The sequence below is a fragment of the Citrus clementina genome, unplaced genomic scaffold (genome assembly GCF_000493195.1).
Source record: "Citrus clementina cultivar Clemenules unplaced genomic scaffold, Citrus_clementina_v1.0 scaffold_4, whole genome shotgun sequence".
Lineage (NCBI taxonomy): Eukaryota > Viridiplantae > Streptophyta > Magnoliopsida > Sapindales > Rutaceae > Citrus > Citrus x clementina.
Window position 1 is genome coordinate 6187080 of NW_006262274.1, and position 21769 is coordinate 6208848.

The window sequence follows — 21769 nt, forward strand, 5'->3', positions numbered from 1 at the left end:
GGACAAGGAAAATAAAATATTGATGATAACGTAATGGCGAATTGGCGACCACCCGTTACAGGCGCCGGGAACAGAGACAATGAAAGCGATGCTTACATGTGAGATTTTAGATAGAAAGCGTAGCATTTTTACGTGATTAAAATAATGAACTTGTTTGAAAACAAAACATTTCAAATAATAATAATAATAATAATTTTGAAAAAAAAAATTGAAAATGACGAAATGAGGCCATGTGACACGTGAGTGCCTCAATCACCCGACAACGTGGGGACAACGATGCCAACGAATTGATATTTTGATGGTGTTAAAAGATGATTTTGCCCATGGGTTTCATGGTTTCGAATGCATTTTGTAAGGGTAATTTGGGTAATATTCCTTGTTTTGAATCATTCGGATTCACGAAGAGTGGCATCCCACGCTTGTCTTCTAGACAAATTTAAATGGCTTGAAGCATTGCATCTATCAAATGAAATGAGCTACTGAGCTAGAGTGAGTCATAAGTTTCGAACAAATTTATGGCTCTATTACAATTTTGGCTATTTCTTTGCACATTAATGTTTACTAAATTTTATACCCAATTTGAGGAACTATCTCCTTTTGCTTTCGGAAGAAAAAATAAATTAAAATGAAATGTTATTATCACTCTTTTTTTTTTGTTACTAACATGTTAATTAATTAATTAATTATTATTGCTGAAAGGGTGACTTGTGAAATCGTAGTTGGTGCATAACGACATTTTTTTCATTTCTTGTTTTCATATTAATAAGGACAAAAGTTCTTTAAAAGTTGGATTGAAGAGACAAGAAATTAAAAGAAAACATCTTAGGCTTTATTCTCGGAAAAAAGAAAAGAACGAAAAAACTATCGGGCCTTCATCTTTCACCCAGATTACAGTAGATATGGGCTTTTAGTGCAGGCCCATAATGAACCATATACGCAAGCAATATAGAACTGTGCCATTTTTTTTTTCTTTTTTCTCGTTCTTTTTAAATTAATCAGCAATTTTTGCTTATGTAAATGTAATGCCTAAGTATAAGTGTCATGGTAAAACAGCAAGTTTAATAAACCATTCGTGTCATAAGCTTTTACAACTTTTGCTTTCCACAAAAATATAATTTGAAGCACGAGCCACAGATCAGGAAAAGAGCTGTACAAGCTAATCTCCCTCCCAAAAGAATCTTGATTCTTGATCACACTAATGCTGCTATAGTGCCGTTGTCATTTTAATCAAATGGGAAAGCAAATAGACTAGAGATAAGCAAATTTATTCCTGCAATGGACTCAACACACACAGATTAATATGAAAATTTTTGGGAAATAATCATTTTTTTACCACCACCGATTTGGAAACATCCAGATGATTTAGCCGACATGTTCCCAGAAGGAATTCGGGGAGCTCTTCCTCAGTTTCACCCTGCCAATGAAGTTTCTATGATTATATATACAAGATAGCTTTTAGCTGCAACTTGATGAGAGCTGAACGTCTTCATATCTCATCGATAGAATCTATTGATATGAATTTTTCAATATGCATGGAAAATTTGAGTATGCTAAAACGAAACAAGTGACTTTACCTGTATCAAAAATGCCATTTCTATGACCAAGTTGTTCAGGTACCCTAGTACAAGACTAGCTACCCCTGTTGCTACTGTCGAGGAGCCAACGTCAATTTGAATCTGAAGTTTACAAGTAGTTCAATGGTTAAATATACCACAACATGATTAAAAACATAAGATTCTAGTTAAGTGGTAGAAGCCATAAACTAGCTAGCATTCATTAATCTGACTCTCATTATCACATAATGTTGTTAACCAACCTCCAAATAGTTCCTCCCACGATAGTAATTGACTTCGAGTGCTCGCCCCAGCAAGCAAGCCGTCTTCCCAACACTCTGCTTGACTATCCATGACCCCTTAGAAAGCAAAACACAAGAAATGTAAAATGTGTATGAACCTTGAGTATTGTGTGATACTTGAACTCATCTTATTGTGGTTTATTTTTGCTTCTTTCACTTCTAAATTCAATAAAAAACCAACCTTAGAAATGTATGGTATGAGCTTGAATCTTGAGTTTCTAAAGGCGTCATCTCCATTAACAAATTTGTGCAGCAAGGGATTGTCTTCCAGAGGAGTTTTAATCACGTAATAAAGTGCCAATGTATATTTGGTAGTACCTGGAAACTGATTTTTGATAGTCTGCTGTTAACAATCTGAATCTTGATAACAGGAAAAATGAAGACAAATAAATTGAAACCAACTCACTTGTATGTTAACCACAAAGAAAAATTCCGGTCCACCTCCTGCTGCATATTTCTGAATGAACAAAATCAATAAAATGAGGGTGTTCAAAGAGATGATTATTAACAGTGAACAATTACTGTTATGAGAACTGTGATGTAATAGATCAAACCTGAACTAGACTACAAGGACGGGCAGCAAGATTATCTTCTCGCTTGTTAGATCTTAACCAATCTGCACCAATCATTTGCATCAATGTGCCATCTGCTTTGATCTGAGGAAAAAGATGGTGCAGAACAAAGATGAAATGGTTAAAAAAATAATTTAGAGGACAACAATATTTATAAGCATGCAGCTCCTGGAATGTACATCAAAATTTCTTACATTGATCTTGCTGAAATTATTCATGTTATTTTACAGCTTAGAGTGGGGATGAAGTAACTCATGTTACAAAAAAGGATCTCATTGATGTCAGTGCAAGTATAACAGTCATGGTTGGTTCTTTAAGCCTGAATTAATAATTTCTACGTGAACCAATCTCAATAAGGGAAATTCAAGACTTGATGTCCTTATTTAATATCAAATTCTAATTTTATCTTTAGAAACAGATGAAACTGAAAGAATACCTTCCGGTGGTCTTTCAAATAATTTTCTCCACGTATCAAAAATGTAGAAGGATCAGCTGCAGCCCAGCTGCAAGGTGAAGTAAAACTTGAGTCTGTCTGAAGAGTGGCTCCATAGGACCAAGATTTCTCATCTTCATTAGGCACCTCTTGCAAGTCTGTGCAACCCTTTTTGTGAACTGAGTACATATATAATTTGTAGGTTGTATATTAATCAGCATTGTCTAAAAGTAATATAATGCAAACCATTCACCAATCATCTTGAGAAGATCTTTGGATAAAATAACAGGACTCACCAGCAAGATCATGCAACTTTTTCACGAAACCAGCGGCTGATGCTAATTTGGACTGAGGTGCACTCTGCACAAATCAAATTTCAATACAATGTTAGTGAACAAGAACTTGAATTTTTCTGTCATACGACATTTAAACTTATTAGAAGGACAACAAACTGGTATTCATGTGATTGACAGAAAAAATGCCGTTGAATTGAAATCATTCTTTCCAGTCTTTCATGGCATTTAAGATGGAAGAAGGTATCAAATATTGGCATGAAACAAGATGGACTGCTTGACATTTTTTGAAACACCTAGGTTCTCCCAATCAATAACAATGCACAGGATGAAAAAGCATAAAATGTTCATGCTTGTTTGGTCAAAAATTAAAATAAAATCAAATCGAACATAAGATGCTGGATTGACCAACACAAGCATCTACACAGCTGTGCAAAATCACATTATCTGACAACCAGATTTTCAGGTATGCTTTTGTTAAAGAACCACATATAATCCCCTTTGAAATGGAAATGAAAACCGACTCAGTCTGTCAAGTTTAGCAAGTGTAGGGAGGAAAACCAGTTACCTATAATTGAATTTCAACAGATTCCCGTACCATCATCGAATTTTACTATATAATTCTCACCTAAACCTATACTAACATGCGTTGCACAATGACAGTAAATTTGAGTTATCTCTCATTCAATCCTGTCATTGAGTTCATCTTGTAGCAGACGATATATCGCAGGCAGAAACCAATGACCAAAACGTACTGAAACCAACATGCCATACTCTGAAAAATGTGTAGTACTTCAACATATATAACCAAAAGAGAGAAAGGGAAAAAATATATATAGCCAGAACGACTTTTTGCGGAAGGATAAGAGTTGAGAGCTCTTGCTTAAGGCAAGATATAAAAACCAAGTTTTCTAAATTTAAGTAGCTCCTTCTGGAAAGTAGAGATCAATTGCAGTGACAGGTTAAGTACCAGAGGTTGAAGTTCCGGACTGACTTCTAAAGACCAATCATTTTCCATATGATCAGAATATGCTTCAGGAACATCAAAGAACTCATCAGAGGCATCATTAATGCCCATTAAACTTGCACGCCCAGAAGATGGTTTTTCCTCTGTGAAAGGAGCATCCTTCTCTGTCTTTCTAATTTCTTCTATCTTTTGAATTTCAATCTCAGTATCCTCTTCATTTTTCAGTTGAATGTCTTCGGGCAATTCACTATCTTGAGCGGCTTTAATTTCCCTTGTGGATCCTCTTGATAAAAATTCGGAGGAAGTATTTCCTGCTTTGGCTTGAAACAGCTCCCGTAAGGCTGTAGTTTGCAATAAACAAATATGTTCAGAAGATATGCAAGTTTTAAATATAAAGTTAAAAGATATAACACTTTTAGTTTATAAGAAGCATACCTGCAACTCTCTCAAGCATACGAATGGTTATGGATCTTGCAGATGATGGACGCAGATATAATTTCCAGTACTTCCAATCAACAGCAAGCATGTGTTTTACAATTGATTGTTTTCCCTGGTTCGAAGGAGTTATTACAAATCCTCCACCTGCATGTGTAGAATCTAAATTTAGGATATACTATAACAAATAGGACCAAAAAAAAAAAGGTGAAGAGAAAAGCTGGATAGGCTTAGCAAAAGCATTTGCTTTCACACGCTGACAATAATTATTTGTATAATCCTATTTTGATGGCATATAGAAACTTAATCCAGAAGCTCCAAGAAATCAAAACAGCATATTAAAATCAATTTTATTTCCAAAAAACTATATTTTCATAAAGTCATATTCTAGACCAACTTACAGGAAGGCATCTGAAGGTTACAAATTTAAACTGTTAACTTTTACGTAAAATATTATTTGTATAGCACTTGTGCATGGACAGCAAAAACACAGAACCATTATGCTAAGAAACATAGGTCAACCCAACCACGTAGTCTCTATACACATTTCTAATTAATATTATCTTTATGTATTCAATCATAATATGTTTTTTGACCAGGTTGGTTTTGAAGAGAACATCCCGACCTTAGGTTGGGACTCAACAGGCATAAATGCGAACGTATAAAACTGGTTCCTCCAAATTTCCTTTTGCAGCTCCGCCCTTATCATAACATTTGATCATACCACTAAAATAAGACATTCAGGAGAAAATAGTCTAAATCCATATATATTACAACATTTTTCATCTGCAAAGCTATGCTGAATATGTAAATTAAAGTGGAAAAGTGTTTGTTACGCCAGATACGAACACTTATCACGAAGTTGCCAAACTAAAAGAATATGCTTCACATCCAAATTTCGAGCAGTTTGGAGAAAACAAGGTGATGTAGATAATTAAGAATCGCATGTTATAGATGCTTTAGTGCACATAAGTGTAAAAGAGATGGGGAAGTAGAAACATTTCCTCATATATATCATTAGGTGAATTTGAATCAACCACCACTATTAAGAAGTGAAATAACGAAATAAATTTCCAAACTCATAGCATACGTTACTTTTAAGGCAAGCACGGACATATCCTTTCTGTTTTGGACACTTCTTGTGATTCACAGAATGATATAGAATCACTGTAACAGAGCCCAATAAAGAAGGTTAGAAATTGCTAATAATGGCTGCGAAGCTTCATGATGTATTGAAATTTAAGTACCATATGTGCCATCATCTTCTCTTCTCCAATAGCGACGCACCAGTAAATCCCTCCGCTGCATCCCCCTGCAAAACAATAAGTTAATAAGAGCATATGCTACAAGTAGATGAAATTTAGTGAGGTTCTGAGACTGACCAAGGTAGCCAATCACTGTATAACAGCTTGTGAACAACATCTGAATGACCATCAAGGTGCTCAACCACACAGCCTCGGTAGAAACAGAAGTCCCATCTGCAATAAACTTGGTAGGTTATCCTCTGGCATGAGAACAGTTCATTATCAGACAAAACAATGTGCTGCGAGTTAAAACTGATGCCTAGGAGTCATTTACACTACTCCTGTTTTTGATTGAAAATTGCAAACTAACACTTGAGTGGTGGAAGAGCAGATCTTACATTTAGATATGAATTACTTCAAGCACTCCAAGATTTTCTTATCTATTAATCTATTTGATCTCTCATATTCATCAGTCTTGTACTAGGAGTATGATTGAGAAGACAGAAACTATACAATATTTGTATATTGTTACTACCAAAAAATGTGATTTTTGGCTTCTGCCTAGCTGCACATACTATTAAAACTCCGGTTTAAGGAAGTAACTCAACATTCTGTCAATCTTACTCAGATCTTGAGGAACCAAGTGACATAAGAGTCTGAAAAATGGCCTCAGAAGTTCCATCAACAACACCAACTGCCATTATTGCTGGATGATCATCCCAGTGCTGAGACAAGAAACATTTGCTGTTTTCATTAGGAATTGATAATAAAATATAGCACAAATAATTGATGAGCCAAGAAAAACAACTTACCCTCCCACGGGAATCCCAATCTTTTGCTTCCTTGAAGAGCCGCAGACCTGTATAACATAATTTTCAGCATATGTGCACTTAGCTACTTGGAATGCCGCCAAAGAATTTAAAATTCTTACCATTTTGACAGCCAAAAATTTTCCATGGTGAAGGTGCAATGACATCAGATGCCGTTGCCTCTGAACGGATGGATGAGCCAAGTGTCCAGTCTCCAGAGTATTTGTAATCAGACCTTTTGGAGACATACAACCTAGCAGAATTAATTAAACAGGGAAAAGGTGAAAGAAGTCCAATAAATTCGAAAACATATACAGACAACCCTGTCAAAGTAAGTATAAATTAAATGACTAGTTTGCATCTAAGAAAAGAATGATTTAACCGATTAGTGAGTGCTCCTCAAACAGCATTAAAAAGACCACACAATCAGAAATCAGGTATTACCTTTGATTATTCCGGAAAACAGTTATAGATTACTGGAATGATGGGTAATCTATAAAATCATACAAATGCTAGTGAAGGATACCACTTACTAGGTTCTGATTCAGGTATGCAGGTTCCAACAAGAAGCTGAACATATTATGCAGGAGAGTGTCAAGACTTGAATTTAAAAAAAAATGTTTATTAAGTCCAAATTGGGGCATTCTAATGCTTTGGATGACTAATTTGTTGCATGAAATATAGAATTCCAGAATCCTGAAACAAGCATGTTTTACAATGATGAAATAGTCATTGAGGGCATCATATTAATAATACATTTTGACAGTGAGTGGACATAGCAAGTAGCTGTCACTAAATCTTTCCACTCACCATTGCATGACTAAAAGGTGTATAACAATCTTGTTCCTCATGCATTTAAACACATCTAATATTCTTGGTATTTTTATGAGATGAGAACAGAAAGAATACGAGAGATAACTTTTTATTAAGTTTGATTCTGTGGGGCAGCTGCTATACCTTAAAGATGGCCATCTCCTTTTGGATACAGCCACAAAATTATATGTTGGGCATGGGCACTCCTGAAAATATACTTTAATGTGAGGCTTCTACCATCAGAAAAACCATTGTACTAGAAGTTTGTAAGTGAAGGGTATCGAATGAACCTTTACAGCTGCCTCCTGCAAGGAGCGAATCCATTTTGCTGCCTCTTCTGGACTTCTTGCTCCCAACTATAAAATTAGAATATCAGAGCTCATGGACCAGTGTATCATAACATTTTATGAATAAACAAAATTTGACTTGAAATTCACCACACCTTAAGTTTTTCATTGTGATCTAGACTATTGTAAAGGGTGAAAACAAACAACACCTGTAAAATGTAAACAATTATATGGAAATAAAATGAGAAGAGAAGAAACAAAACATTTGAGTAATCACTACCAAGTAAGATATATGGAATGTGATCGACATACTTTTCTATTAATGCTCTCTCTTCCATTGTCCGTGACCCGAATGCAGGAGTGTATCATAGCGCTTTTAACTGGTTCCTGATAAAAGAAGTGTTTCATAGTCCATATAGCAACAAATTATCATTTTCTTCTACAATACTAGCTGAAGTACAAAATTAGATGGCTAAAAGTAGTAAAGTTTAAAATCTGAGACATTTTTCCATTTGCTCATGGCTGTAATACACTTATCGTTATGACTAGGGAATCTCTTTCTTTGATATCATCCTCCAACAAGCATAACTAACATACGTTGGACAAAACTAATATAAGATGCAAACAATGAAGCCCTTCCTCCCAAGGACTGTAGGACACACCTACAATCTTAGGCTTACAGGACTATGAACCAAACAATTACAAGAAACTGAATTATATGTCAACTGCCAACCAGCTCGCAAATTTTCACAAAAGCAAAACAAAATGAAGAAAAACAAAGTGAAGAACCACAATACATGTCAAAATGCATAAACACAAATACAATCTTCATACATCCCATTTAATAAAAATCAAAGCTCAGAAAACACAAGCCTAGAATTTGACAACACAAAAGAATCATACATGAAACATAAGAATATGAAAAAAAACATAAAAACATAATTAAAATTCTGCAAAACGTAAGCCACATGAACATATTAGACAAACCAAGAACAGAACAAAAGAAAATGTACAAAAAAAATAATAAAAAAATAAAAAATACCTCTTTTTCAGAACTGGGCACCATTTTGTATCCGTTGAGACAATTATCTAGAAGAATAAAGTATCTTTTACGAGAAATTTGCATCCCAATGCGATTAACAAGAATGGCATATAGCCACCCTTCAATTTTACTCTCATTACGTGCAATACCCATTCCACAAAATCAAATCTTTTTTTTATTCTTTCAATGAGTTTTCATCAACAAGGTTCCATAGCAGCTTTTTTTTTTTCTTTTTTTTTTCAAGCTTTCAACACACAAAACAAGAACCAAGATGATGGCTACGTGAACAACACATGCATCTATGAGCTCACATTCTATGAATTGTTTCTGTGTTGTTTAAAATGAAGTACAAATGTATTACGATCCTCTGATCCCACCTAAGGGAATCAGAGAGTCAAAATGTCTTTCTTGATTGTTTTTGAATTTTCCGGGAGCTGCTTTGCTTTATTTGTTTTTTTTTTTTTTTTTTTGTTTTCTTTGGGGTTTTGTTTTCTATTTATTTCCCTCGCCTTTCATAAAATAACTGTCTTTGGTGCATGCATTATATTTGCAATGGCAAACACAGTGTGGCACGTTGAAATTACTAGAATACCCCTCATTGTTGCTGGTCATATTATGATTAGTTTTTGGTTGTTCGTTGAAAAATTTAATGCAAAATATCCCTTTCTCCAATGACATTTCTAAGTTGGATTTTATTTATTTATTTATTTTGCATTTATGGATGCTCATGTTGTGATCTTCAATTTGTGGAAATTGCACTCCTATTATAATGATTTCTAATTTATTTTTCTATCATCTTTTGACTCCCCAGTTACATATATGATAGCCACCATTAATATGCATCCAGTGGTGGTTACAGTCATAATTGTATCAAGCATGCATGTGTTTGAATAATTTGCTCCTTAGCATTAAAGAAATTACTTTGGAATTGATTGATTAAGTTAAATAAATATTATTAATAAATTTGATGGCGAAGGGAGGGGTAATTTGGTAAAACTGTAAAGCAATCACCTTTTATTTTGTCTTCTTCTGATTTTATTATTTTTATTTTTTCTGTGACACCTCATTGAAGAAAGAAATAGTTGGAACTTGGAAGATACGCTGGAGTCTGTTATAAGAAGGGTAATCAGTGATTAAATTTTAATTACAAATAATTAACAATGATTAATAAAATTATGTGATATATATATATTTTTTTAAAAAAATTATTATAAGAGAATTCCCAAAAGGAGATGACTAAAAAGGGTAAAGAATAGGGAGATAATAACTGGCACGAGGGACCGAAAAAAGAGAGATACTGTTTTTTTAGCTTTAAAAGAAAAAAAAAAAGGGTAAGAAATTGGGGAAATCCAAGTGGATGGTCTCAAAATCTTTTTTTTTTTTTGATTCCTTAATCCTTCCGAACATTTGCCTGCCAAAACCCAAAATCCACCTTCTGCTTATTTGGCTTTTTAATTATGCTGTTAAAATTTTTACCAAGTCAAATAGTCCAACCGAAATGTCAAATACTCCAACCAGAATCTCGTTTCTTTTCTGCTTTAAGGGGGCTCCGAAATTTAACCAACCAGGACTAAGTTCAAATAACAATATAATTTTAATAAATAACAAGTATTAAAATTTAAATTCATTAAAATATTTGATTCAATAAATTTGCAACTGTCTCGAAGTATTTTCATTTGTTGAAAACGTTTAAGGATAATCTCGTTATTAATATTATAGCATGAGAAAATTCTCTAAAAAAATGATAATTAATCAAGAGTGCACACCTAAATAATTAGAGCAACAAATCAGTGATAAGTTTTTTGAGATAGTTTAATTTTTTAGAGATAAAAGAGGAATGAAGAATTGGAAGAGAAAAAAGACAACCGTCCAAATATATGAGCTAATAATTAAGCTAAAGGTATAAAGCATTCTTTTAACATGTTAGATTTTTTTATGTTTTTGAAATTTAAGAGGGGTTTTTTTTCGTGTTTCAAATCAAATAATGTACATAAAATTTTTTAAAAACCATGCCCTTGCTTTAGGATCTTAATTCTCACAACCTTAAAATAAAAAAAAAATAAATTAGGTTCTTAGGTGGGAGGTGAAAATTTAGAATACTCGTCGTGTTTACATATATTTTTGTTCGATTCTTATTAATTATAAAAATTCAATGAAAAAAAGAATATACATCAAAAGTGTAAAACCACTCTCTCAAACAGAATATATATATATAAAATTCATTAGATACTTGCATCTTTATGTGAAATGATTGATTGTTTTTAAATTTGAGTAAGTTGCTGGGGGTGTATATAGTAGCTTGTAATATAATTTGCTATTCAGCATGTGTTAAAAACTTAAAACAGGTTTTCTCCTAAACAGTAAATTTAAGATTCGACCCTCAACTTAATAAAGGACACAGCAGCCCTAGGAATTTATCAAGGATCAAGAAATGCATATACTAATGACACATGGCAGTTGTTTTTTTTTTTAAATAATGATTTTGTCCACCTGTTAAGCAGGGTAAATAATTATGTTGGTTGGGATTATAATAGTTGTCAACTTGTATTTTTGACCATGACTTTGAAACAAAATCAAAACTGTCATGATCGATTGTTTTAATGCATTATTACCATGCCTAGGCTGGCATCACATCGATTGCTGAAAAGTCTGCTTTGTGCATGTCCCAATTCTTCATGAAGTTTCCTGCTACTCGAGAGATTCTATAACAGGTTACATTTTCACTGTCTAAATGCTTTCAAATCCCTGCATATTTCTAATCTGGAAGCAACGGTACTGCAGGGGGCCACAAGAGCAGAATGGATAAGCAACAAAATTTTTAAATGCTCACTAATTCCATAAAGAAAATTTTAAAACACTTAATAGCCCCCAGAATGGTTCAAAAAATCCCAGCTTCTGATTTGCTCGGTCTGTTAACAAGGTTGGAGCCACTAACTATTTTGTGCTACAGAGATTTCATTTGTAAATGTATCACAGCTTAATTGCATATGGACGGACGCCTTTCAGATATAAGCCATGACGTTCATCATTTGCGTATGGAGAGATCAACATGTAGATAAGCTACACAAGCCATGAAAAACAAGAAAAATGCAGACGCCAACATCATTGGCTCTGCAAGCATGAAGATAGGCTTGAATGTATAATACACCTGCCAAAAGAAGAAAAAAATAGGGGGTTAATAGTAATCCTGGAACAAAAAAAGCCATCGGAAAGACAGAAATAGGGTATCTTCATTGTTTACAAGGAATAAGGACATTAACTTGCAGATAAAAGCGGTAGGTACAAGTACGGTGGTGCTAATCCACAAGCATAACCAAAAGGGAATTCCTTTTTTTTTTTCTTTTTTTTTTTCCATTTCCTTTGACGAGACCAAAAGGGAAATTCAGTTCAACCAAATACAGTTCATAGTCAACTCAATCAAATTACATCCTTTCTCTTCACTACTTCAAACAAATGACAAAATTGCAAATCTCTTATATGAATAAGAAAACAACACATGTTGAATCGCTAGTGACCACCAATTTGGCAAAACACATGAGAAAATAAAAGTATCAAAGGACCAGATGCTGGCACTCTCAACCACAACCACAATCATGAGATCTTATAATATGTTGTAAATTGCGGAAACATGCACAATGACATTACGGGAAAAAAATGATACGCAAAAACCAGAAACCTAAAACATAATAAAGTACGTGGAGCCTCTAATAATTCTTGTTTACAACCCATTAACTCAACTAAAAAACAGGTTCAATCTTGTCAGCATGCACTGCAAGATACGCTTCCCCAAAAGAGAATATTTAAATCATTCCACTGACACAAAATGTACCAAGGAGGACAGAAACAAAAATAATAAAATCAATACTAAGGAAATGCAATGGCAGAACCGATGAAAAAGTCACCTGGAAAGGAATGTTGTGAACAGGAACTACGTTTTTCTTTTCTAGAACCACCACAGTCCTCCCTACGACATCAAGGTAAGAATACTTGGTCTGCAGAAGTACACATGAGAATAAAGCTCAGATACATAATATACAAATCAAAGTATCCATAAAAAATTGGTATCATGAATAATTACTTCTAGACGTTGCTCTACAGGAAAAGGAACAACAGCAGAAGGGCCTTTTGATCCTTCCGGCAACACAACCTGAAATATAATAGTTCCCACATTAGCAAATTTGCCTTCCAGTGTTTTCCATTTTAGACAAAAAGATGGAAGCAATGATTTAGAGCAATTGGAGACTAACAATAGGACCACAATATTAAACTTACTTTGATGGTCAACTTGTCAACAACTGTCTCAACAAGAGGGCATCCAAAGGTGAAGTTGAGGTAACGCCTGCCATCAGATGACTCAAAAAGGAAGTCTTCCAATGGAAGCCCATATCCAATGACAAAAGTGGCTCTCCAACCTCCAAATAAAGGATAGCGTGGTTCAATCTCAAGTTCTGACTGCAAAGGCCAGCATCCGGTCAACATATGGAGAGATAGAATTAGCATCTAGACGGCAAAAAGACTGAGATATCTTTCAAAACAATTTTATCAAGTGATCCTTGTCCATGATTAACATAAGGCCAAAGGTTATAAGGATGAAAAATACACATTCAGGAAACTTAAGAAAATCTTTCTGCAGTTCTCGATTTTATGAAAAAAAATTGTTCTGCTGAAAGAAAATGCACCATACCAGATGCACAAAGGCTACACGAAATTGACTGACACCATTTGCCAGTTAGAGAGCATACATCACTGAAGAATTAGGTAGGACACATAATACTACTAATCTTTTCATGGTCAGGTATGTTACCAATTAAGATTATGATTACCATCTTCACACGAATAAACTTAATAGTTTGAGCATATAACTCATCAAAAAATAGCATAAACTCTGGAGTCCTAACACCTAACAGAAACAATACAAGCAAACTTCTCTAAAACAAAATAATCTCCTTCATAGAAGGCAAACAGTACTTACTATCTTCCAAGAATCTGCACGTAAATGCGATGTTGAGATGTTTCCTATTTCGTCTCGGTAGTACACAGAGTGAACTCGAGGGGGTAGCCTTGCCAAGAGGTGTTTGAAGGAGGATACACCACTAAAAGTCGGCTTGGATTGATAATCAACCCTGCCAAAAGAAAACTTCACAAGATGAATATTAAAATGAACTTTAAAAAAGAAAGAATTATAGTTACGGTGCCATAAAATTTAAAGATGAATGACACCAAGTGGTCTTTTGGTTTATAACTGAAGAACATTAATTTAAAAGAATGTGAATTCACAACATGGGAGCATAAAATCATATTAATAGAAGAATTTGCACATTCGTTCCGAAATTGTTGCATGTTGCTAGAAATCTCTTCATGTGGTTTGGTGTCCATGTTATCACGTTTTATCAGCATTCTGATTCAACAACTCTCCAAGGAAACTTTTATGTGTTATTTAAACTTGTCATCGCATCAATGTTCTGAAAGATACTACATTTATTTGCAAAGCTTTAGGATAATACATATCATGTATTACATTTTGTTCAAACTTGTTTCTTCCTGTAACCATACTAAGCACAAGGATATTCTCTTAATTCATATTACACATTGAGGACCAAGCTCATTAAAACAGAGAGACGATACAGATTCAAATTAGAAAGAAGGGATATAATCTTTTCAAACATTTTAATGGTAATAACAAAAAGCATCATAGATGATCAGCAGTCAGCAGCAAACTCTACCTTGAAAAAATGCCTTTGTGTCGAGCACCAGCATGAGCCAACTTGTACTGCTCTGTAATCTGAAGGTTGCCCCAGTGAGATATTTCCACTTCACGAACAAGCTCCTCAACAACAGAAAATGGGTTATTATTCTCAAAATGAACAAGAAGTGGAGAATACGAATATGGAGGTCGATCCTCATATGGTCCGTACTTCAGTTCATTACCTGCCCGGTCGGTGGGTTCAACTCTAGTGAATGATTCCACCTTATTACTTGGTATCTTAATAAAAGTTGTCTGTTGCTTAATATGATACGGTGACAGTATTAAAGCACTATCACGATAATATACTAACTGAGATTCTGATTGGCTTATTTCCACAGGGAAAGGTTCTAGAGAATGAGTAAGTATATAAAGAATTTCTAGTGTTGCAGTTTCACCCGTGTTCAATGGATTAGCCAACACAATAGTGTAGTAATTAGTTTCATTTGGTGCATCAGGTAGCTGTGTTGGTTTTACAGCAAGTGACACATACGTTTTCTTCTTCTTTTTTCCCGTAGCTGCTAAAGCTTCGAGAAATGCTAGATGATCGACTTGGGTTGGTGGGAAAGCAAGAAGGATTTCTGAAGCACTAGTTTTCCCAGTATTCTCAACCTGGACAAGAACCATAAACCGATATACACGTCAATCTATATATTATAACCACAAGAGCCTATAAACATGTCTTATCAACTAAATTGCTAAACACCAACATTTCAGTATCTTTCCAGCAACTGAAAGGAATTACCTTCAGAGTCAAGAACACCTTAACAATATGCGTACTCAAGTCAATCTGCACCAATTTATCAAAGCAAGAATAACAACAATCAGAACGATCGATCACATGAGTCAAAATTATGAAATAGATGATGGTTAGATTATTAGATTAATGTACTTTCAATAAATGAGATTGCTATCTTAACCTGCAAATTGCATTAACCTAATGCAACCTTATCCATTTTCGTTGTCCATTTGGAAAAAAAAAAAAAAATTCATCCTACAATACTTTTATTAGTGACAAAAATAAGATTTTGCGATAAGATTACAAAGTTAAATAAAATAAATAACTTATTTTTATCATCTATCCAACAATCAAACATGAACCCAGTCGGAAAAATGACTAAAATTATAAATCTATTATTTCGGAAAATGAAAATTGGGAAAGTAAAAATGATTAATCAAACTTACTCGACGCTCGGCATTATTGATTCGGATCTGGTGAGAGGAAGCTCCGGAGATAAATAAGAAAATGGGTATTACTATTATCGTGAGAGAGATTATTATTCGTGGTCTTAACAAAGCTTCCATTGCTTTTGTTGATTTTGCTAATTTTTCCTTCTTCTTCTTCTTCTCCCACGCAGTTGACGAGCAACTGTGAATGACTCTGGCTGTGTATGCACGACCAGGGGGAGTGCGAGCAAGTCAGTCTCAGTCAAGCTGGCTTGCTGGCCCGATCTGTTTGGGCCTTTGGGCTGAGAATTTTAAATACACTCCAATATGTACCCAAGTTACGTCCGTTTCTTGTTTTTCTAAATCATTTTCTGATTCCAATAATTCCGCATTATATTATCAATTGACTAGAAATTTAGGGCGCGTATAATATTATTTTTCAAATGATATTTTCTTGTTCTTTTTTTTTTAAAGTAATTTTTATTGGATATTTTTAAACATAAATTATGTGGGTCTTATTATATTTTTAATTCTATCAACAATAACATATTGTATTAGTTTATACAATATCATTTATATAAAAGTGTTTGTGACCGTATTACTCTCATATATAATTGCACCCTGCAATGTAAAATGAAAATCGAAGAACACAATAAATTGATTTTTTGTTTTTTCTTTAAAAGAGAAAATGAAGAAATGAATACAGGCCAAAATAATGCTTGGCAAAATTTTTTTTAATCTTTTTTCTTTCCTTTATAAATTTAAACGAAAGATGGTGGTTGAACGTGTTGGTAGAATGGTACAAGAGAGACTTTCCATGAACGTTTGGTACGTAGGATCGTTTGGTAGGACAAAAATTGTGGCTAGCAAATTAAAGATGAAAATAATTTAGTTAGATTTTGTAGATAAAAGAGAAGTTCCTGTCTATTTCTTCATTAATCGAGCTATTAAATTATAGTAACAAGTTCATAACCAAAATACAGGAAGACGCGGCAGCAGTAGGTACATTAATTAGTGCTCAAAAGCATATGTATGCATGTGTATATATATATATATATATATATATATATATATATATATAAATGAATGTACATATGCATAATGTAGCATGCACTCAACACCTCAACAACACAAATTAACAAAAGTACAGAGAAATTAAAAAGCTAGCGAGTGTTAGAATTTGGGTTTGGCTTCATTTTCCTTTCTTTTTCCTACGTATATCATCATCAATATCATGAATATCATCAGCAGCAGATGTGTAAAAATAAGAGAGGTTACTAGAGTCACCCCATTCTTCGACTCAACGGCATCAACAAATGATAATCCCTTGCCCTCCACTGCTCTTGCTCTCACCTATTTCGACACAAAATGGTTTAAGTTCCCTCCTGTGCAGCGCCTCTTCTTCTATCGAAATCAAACATCTGACACTGATTCAATCAGATTCAATTCGGAGATCCTTCCACAGCTGAAGCACTCTCTCTCACTCGCTCTCCTTCACTATCTCCCTCTCGCCGGTCACATCATGTGGCCGGAGCTGGAGCCAAAGCCAGCCGTCTATTACTTCCCTGACCAAAAATGCGACGGCGTTTCATTCGTAGTTGCTGAGTCTTCCGATGCCGACTTTGATCGCGTCTCTGGCGATGGAATCCGTGAAGCTGCTGAATATCATCCTCTTGTGCCCCAGTTTTCGATCACTGAAGATAAAGCTGAGGTAATTGCTATCCAAATAACACTGTTTCCGAATCAGGGCTTTTCGATTGGCGTTTCAGCTCACCATGCAGTTCTTGATGGCAAAAGTACAACCTTGTTTATCAAATCTTGGGCTTATTTGTGCAAACAATTAAAATTACAACAACAACAACAACAACAAGAACAAACGTACTTGCCTCCGGAGTTAACCCCATGTTTTGACCGGACGGTCGTCAAAGACCCGGATGGGATCGACTTGATCTACCTCAAACACTGGATGTCCGGATCTTCTTCCAACAGGCGAAGCTTGAATGTTATGCCTGTTAAACCAGAAAACTATTATTCCAACTTGGTCCGAATGACATTTGAATTGAACCGTGAAGACATAAACAAACTGAGGGATAAAGTAAACGAAGTACTTTACTCCACTCAAGGCGGTGCACAGTATTTGTCGTCTTTTGTGATTACTTGTGCTCATGTGTTTGTCTGGCTGGTTAAAGCCAGAGATGTAGAAGCTAACACAACTGTTAGGTTTGTGATAACAACGGATTGTAGGAGCCGTTTGGATCCTCCAATTCCTGCTAATTATTTCGGCAACTGTACTGGTGGAGAATTTGGGGAAGCGAAAGCAAGTGGTTTCATGCAGGAAAATGGGTTTGCCTTTGTTGCACACAAGTTAAGTGATTTGATCAAAGGGATAAAGCGGGGTGCTGTTCTAGGATCAGAGGATGAGTTTTTAAACGGAATGGCAAAGATGCGAGAGGCACAACAGTTAAAGATATCTGTGGCCGGATCCAACCGTTTTGATGTTTACGGGTCTGATTTCGGGTGGGGGAGGCCCGAGAAGGTGGAGGTTGTGTCTATAGATACAACGGGAGCTATTTCTTTAGCCGAGACTAGAGATGGATGTGGTGGTTTTGAGATTGGTGTTGTTTTGGAGAAGCAACAAATGGAGGTTTTTGCTTCTCTCTTTGTTGATGCCCTCAAAGATCTTTGAAGTACACATGTTATGCCATGAGTTTAGCTAGTTATATATATATATATGTGTGTGTGTGTGTGTGTGTGTATGTGTGTGTTTTTTTTGTTGCACGCCTATTTATATTTTAGGTACTAAATAATAAATTAAAAGTAGTTAGAGCTGCAATTTTAGTTAAAAAATAAGAGTTTTTTAACATGTGTGTGTATGCTTAGGAAATTCCAGCTAATGTGAAACTAATTATTGAATTTTCCTTGCAAAAGTACATTATATATATGAGTAATGATACAGTCACAAACTCTTGTACAAACTTATTTTGTACAAACTGACGTGGCATTAATTCATTGGTTGAATGAAAATATAAATTAATAAAAATAAATCATGTGGGCTAAGTGATATTTAATTCAACCAATCTTATCATACCACATCAGTTTGTACAAAATAAGTTTGTACAAGAGTTTGTGGCTGTATCATTACTCTATATATATATATAACATAATAATATTGTCGTCTTTAATTAAAAAAGGGTCAGATTATTTTGCGATAAAATTAACTTGTAAAATCTAATAAAGACCTTGTTTATTTTTTTTTCATCTACACAATAATCAAAGACGGAAAAATGAAGAAAATTTGAAATCTAATAAATTAGTAGAAAAATAAAAATTTTATTTTCATTAAGCCGGAAATATTAGTCTCATGATCATCAAGTTGAGACTAGAACTTGCCCGCCCTCTCATAAGCGTTGGTTGCCACTGGGCTTGTAGCCACATCTTCTATTTTTTTAACCAATCATTTTATGCAAAATTCGAGTTCATTTAAAAATATTAGTACAATATTATCAATTGACTAATATTAGTTGTTGACGCTAGTTTTTGGGTCAACTAGAAAATTAAATAAACGGGATGATATAAAGAACAAAACACAAAGAACTTATATGGTTTAGAATTTAACTTATGTTCACGGGAATAGAAAGAGCAACTTTCACTGTTCAATGAGAATTACAATTTTTTATTTTTTGCTCAACTATTTGCTTGTCTTCCCTATGCATCAAGGGTTCTCTATTTATAATACAATTTTTGGGCATCTTAAGTCATTGATAATCCTTGTTCTCCTCAGTTTTTAGTTCTTAATTAGAGTTTTATATGAAATCTCTGTTTATCTCCTTCTCAAATTGAGTTTTCGAAACTTTAGATTTTTCTTCCGCAATAGAACTTTCTTTGGTCCATGTTCCTATGCTTACATAATGCCCACATGCTTCCAACTCACATACATTCTTGCTCCATGACATCTTGCTTATGCCATGCTCCTTGCTTCTAATCACTTTGGCTCCATGACATCTTCCTTATGTCATGCTTCCTACTTCAAATCACTTTGACTCGATGACATCTTACTTATGTCATGTTTTATGCTTCAAATCACTTTGCTCTATGACATCTTATTGATGCCATGCTTCTTGCTTCAAGTCACTCTGGCTCCATGACATCTTATTTATGCTATGCTTCTTGCTTTAAACTACTTTGCTCCAGCTTGCTTCTTGCGTGCATGCTTCTTTTTCTCCTGACAACATTAGTATAAATTTAATGCATACTTTAGAAACTTAAATCACATCTCATTTAAATTGTTAATGTTTAAATTTGAATAATTTATTAATACGATGGGTTAAGTTGTAATAGAATTGTGAAGTATATAAATAATAAATGTGTTATGAATGAGTTCTTTCCTGCCAATATCTTTTAAATTTGGGTATCCAAGGGAGTCTTCCAAAAATCAATAACGTTGAACTTACACATCGTTTCATGAATGAAAGTGAAGGCTGGCTTTTGGTTTTGGGGGGAAGGGGGGTGTTGGGTGGGGGAAGAAAAAGAACGACGACTGAAGAAAAGAAAACAATAAGTTATTGGCAATTTGTCTGTTTAGTTAGATTTAGAATTATTAAATAAAGTTAATAAAATATATAATTTTGTTCATATTAACACGTGATAAAATTTTCTATAAATCCTAGGAAAGAATATTAGCTTAGAAGAAATTTTATAAAATTTTCTATAAAATTTCGAAAAACAAGAGTGATTGGGAATTTAGGATCCCAATAGTTTAGTCCTAACTTGAGTCTCGAAACTCAATTTATTGTGGCATTCATCTATTGGATAGTAATTTTATAACGGATAAAATTAATATTCTACTATCTACTAGATAAATACCACGTCAGTTAAAACTCAAATTGAAACTCCATTATTAGAATCCTTAGTATTAATCTTCACAAAATGATTTTAGATTATTTCCACAAGATTAATGAAGCAAGGACGACAAAAGTAAGAGTTACAAAAATAAGAAACGTTAGAAGTTTAATGGACAGCTTATTTGTGATTTTAAGTGTAAGGTAAGTCATGCTATTGTTGTCAATGGAAAATCACGTATTACATAAATTATATGTGCATGGAAGTTAGATGGACAGCTTCCCCATGATCAAAAGGGATGATCACAGTAACAAAGAGAAAACAATATATCCTCTATATAATACAATAATGCTTCTCGAGATAGTGTAATATGCTGATTACTCATCTTTTTTTTAAAAAAAAAATTTATTCACAAACATTCGCACCGGTAATCAATTGCTTTCTAATGATAGTTTCTAGCATTTTTTAATTTAAGTGTTTTAATGATTTTTGAGATATTGGTGAAAACTAAGTTAAATATTTAGGCAATTTGGACAAAATACTACCTAACATGTGAAACGAAAGAATTTGTTTTGAAATCCTTTTTTGTCAACCTCATATTTTGAAAAGTATTGATCAACGCAACATGCCCATTTAATCGATAATTAATCAACAGAGACAAAGCATATTCTTGATCTTCCAAAATCCAAATTTGTTGGACTTTTGGCCTACCACTTCATGCAGTGCTTGTTATGCAAAGTTTATTGTACTCGCAAGAATACAAATCTATTACAGAATGGATTTTGTGGTGACAAGTGTCGATCCTACGAGCAGGTTGATTTAATTGTGAGTACGGTTAATTTTCTAAGTGTAAATGTGAGTTGGTTGGAAGTGATTTTTTTTTAATCTTACGATTTAAAATAAAATGGCGGGAATGAATTAAAGATAAAACCAATGCAAATGAAACGCTTGAATTTATAAATTCACATTCAACATTCACCATGGGCTTAATATTTCCTTTTTAGTTCCAATTAAATCATGAGGGGGCATTTCCTCTCCTCATAATCCTCACTCCAATAAATATAGTATCAAGAGCTTAGTATGCCAGATGTAATGATCTTCCACTAAGTGTGGTATCAAGAACACGCTGTATCAGACAATAATAATCATTCTGTTGACAACGTGACAAGACCATCCACTAAATAGCTTAGATACACTCTCTGTCAATACTGAATTAAGACGACCCACAAAATACTAGAGGGAAATTTTCTCTCTAATTAATATGATGCTA

General features: G+C 34.1%; 3 protein-coding genes across 3 annotated transcripts; 1 reads left to right on the forward strand and 2 right to left on the reverse strand.

Moving 5' to 3' along the window:
• Positions 1-807: 807 nt before the first annotated feature.
• Positions 808-9188, reverse strand: LOC18044781 (protein ENHANCED DISEASE RESISTANCE 2). The gene is made up of 21 exons (XM_006436375.2): positions 8751-9188; positions 8021-8095; positions 7864-7917; positions 7712-7777; positions 7566-7627; positions 6731-6861; positions 6612-6658; positions 6424-6524; positions 5938-6033; positions 5803-5867; positions 5651-5722; positions 4556-4702; positions 4124-4461; positions 3157-3220; positions 2864-3039; positions 2410-2511; positions 2262-2312; positions 2037-2180; positions 1817-1912; positions 1575-1676; positions 808-1414 (listed from the first exon to the last, which is right to left on the reverse strand). Exons 1-21 carry the CDS (start codon positions 8901-8903, stop codon positions 1322-1324), a joined length of 2235 nt encoding a protein of 744 aa, XP_006436438.1. The 5' UTR covers positions 8904-9188; the 3' UTR covers positions 808-1321.
• A 2377-nt stretch (positions 9189-11565) lies between these two features.
• Positions 11566-15936, reverse strand: LOC18044782 (dolichyl-diphosphooligosaccharide--protein glycosyltransferase subunit 1B). The gene is made up of 8 exons (XM_006436376.2): positions 15679-15936; positions 15239-15283; positions 14474-15105; positions 13723-13873; positions 13023-13202; positions 12829-12897; positions 12653-12742; positions 11566-11898 (listed from the first exon to the last, which is right to left on the reverse strand). The coding sequence occupies exons 1-8, from the start codon at positions 15796-15798 to the stop codon at positions 11776-11778; spliced, it is 1410 nt and encodes a 469-aa protein (XP_006436439.1). The 5' UTR covers positions 15799-15936; the 3' UTR covers positions 11566-11775.
• Positions 15937-16759: 823 nt separating this feature from the next.
• On the forward strand, positions 16760-18376 carry LOC18044783 (malonyl-CoA:anthocyanidin 5-O-glucoside-6''-O-malonyltransferase). Its single transcript, XM_024185970.1, has one exon. It carries the CDS (start codon positions 16895-16897, stop codon positions 18344-18346), a length of 1452 nt encoding a protein of 483 aa, XP_024041738.1. The 5' UTR covers positions 16760-16894; the 3' UTR covers positions 18347-18376.
• The last annotated feature ends 3393 nt before the right edge of the window (positions 18377-21769 follow it).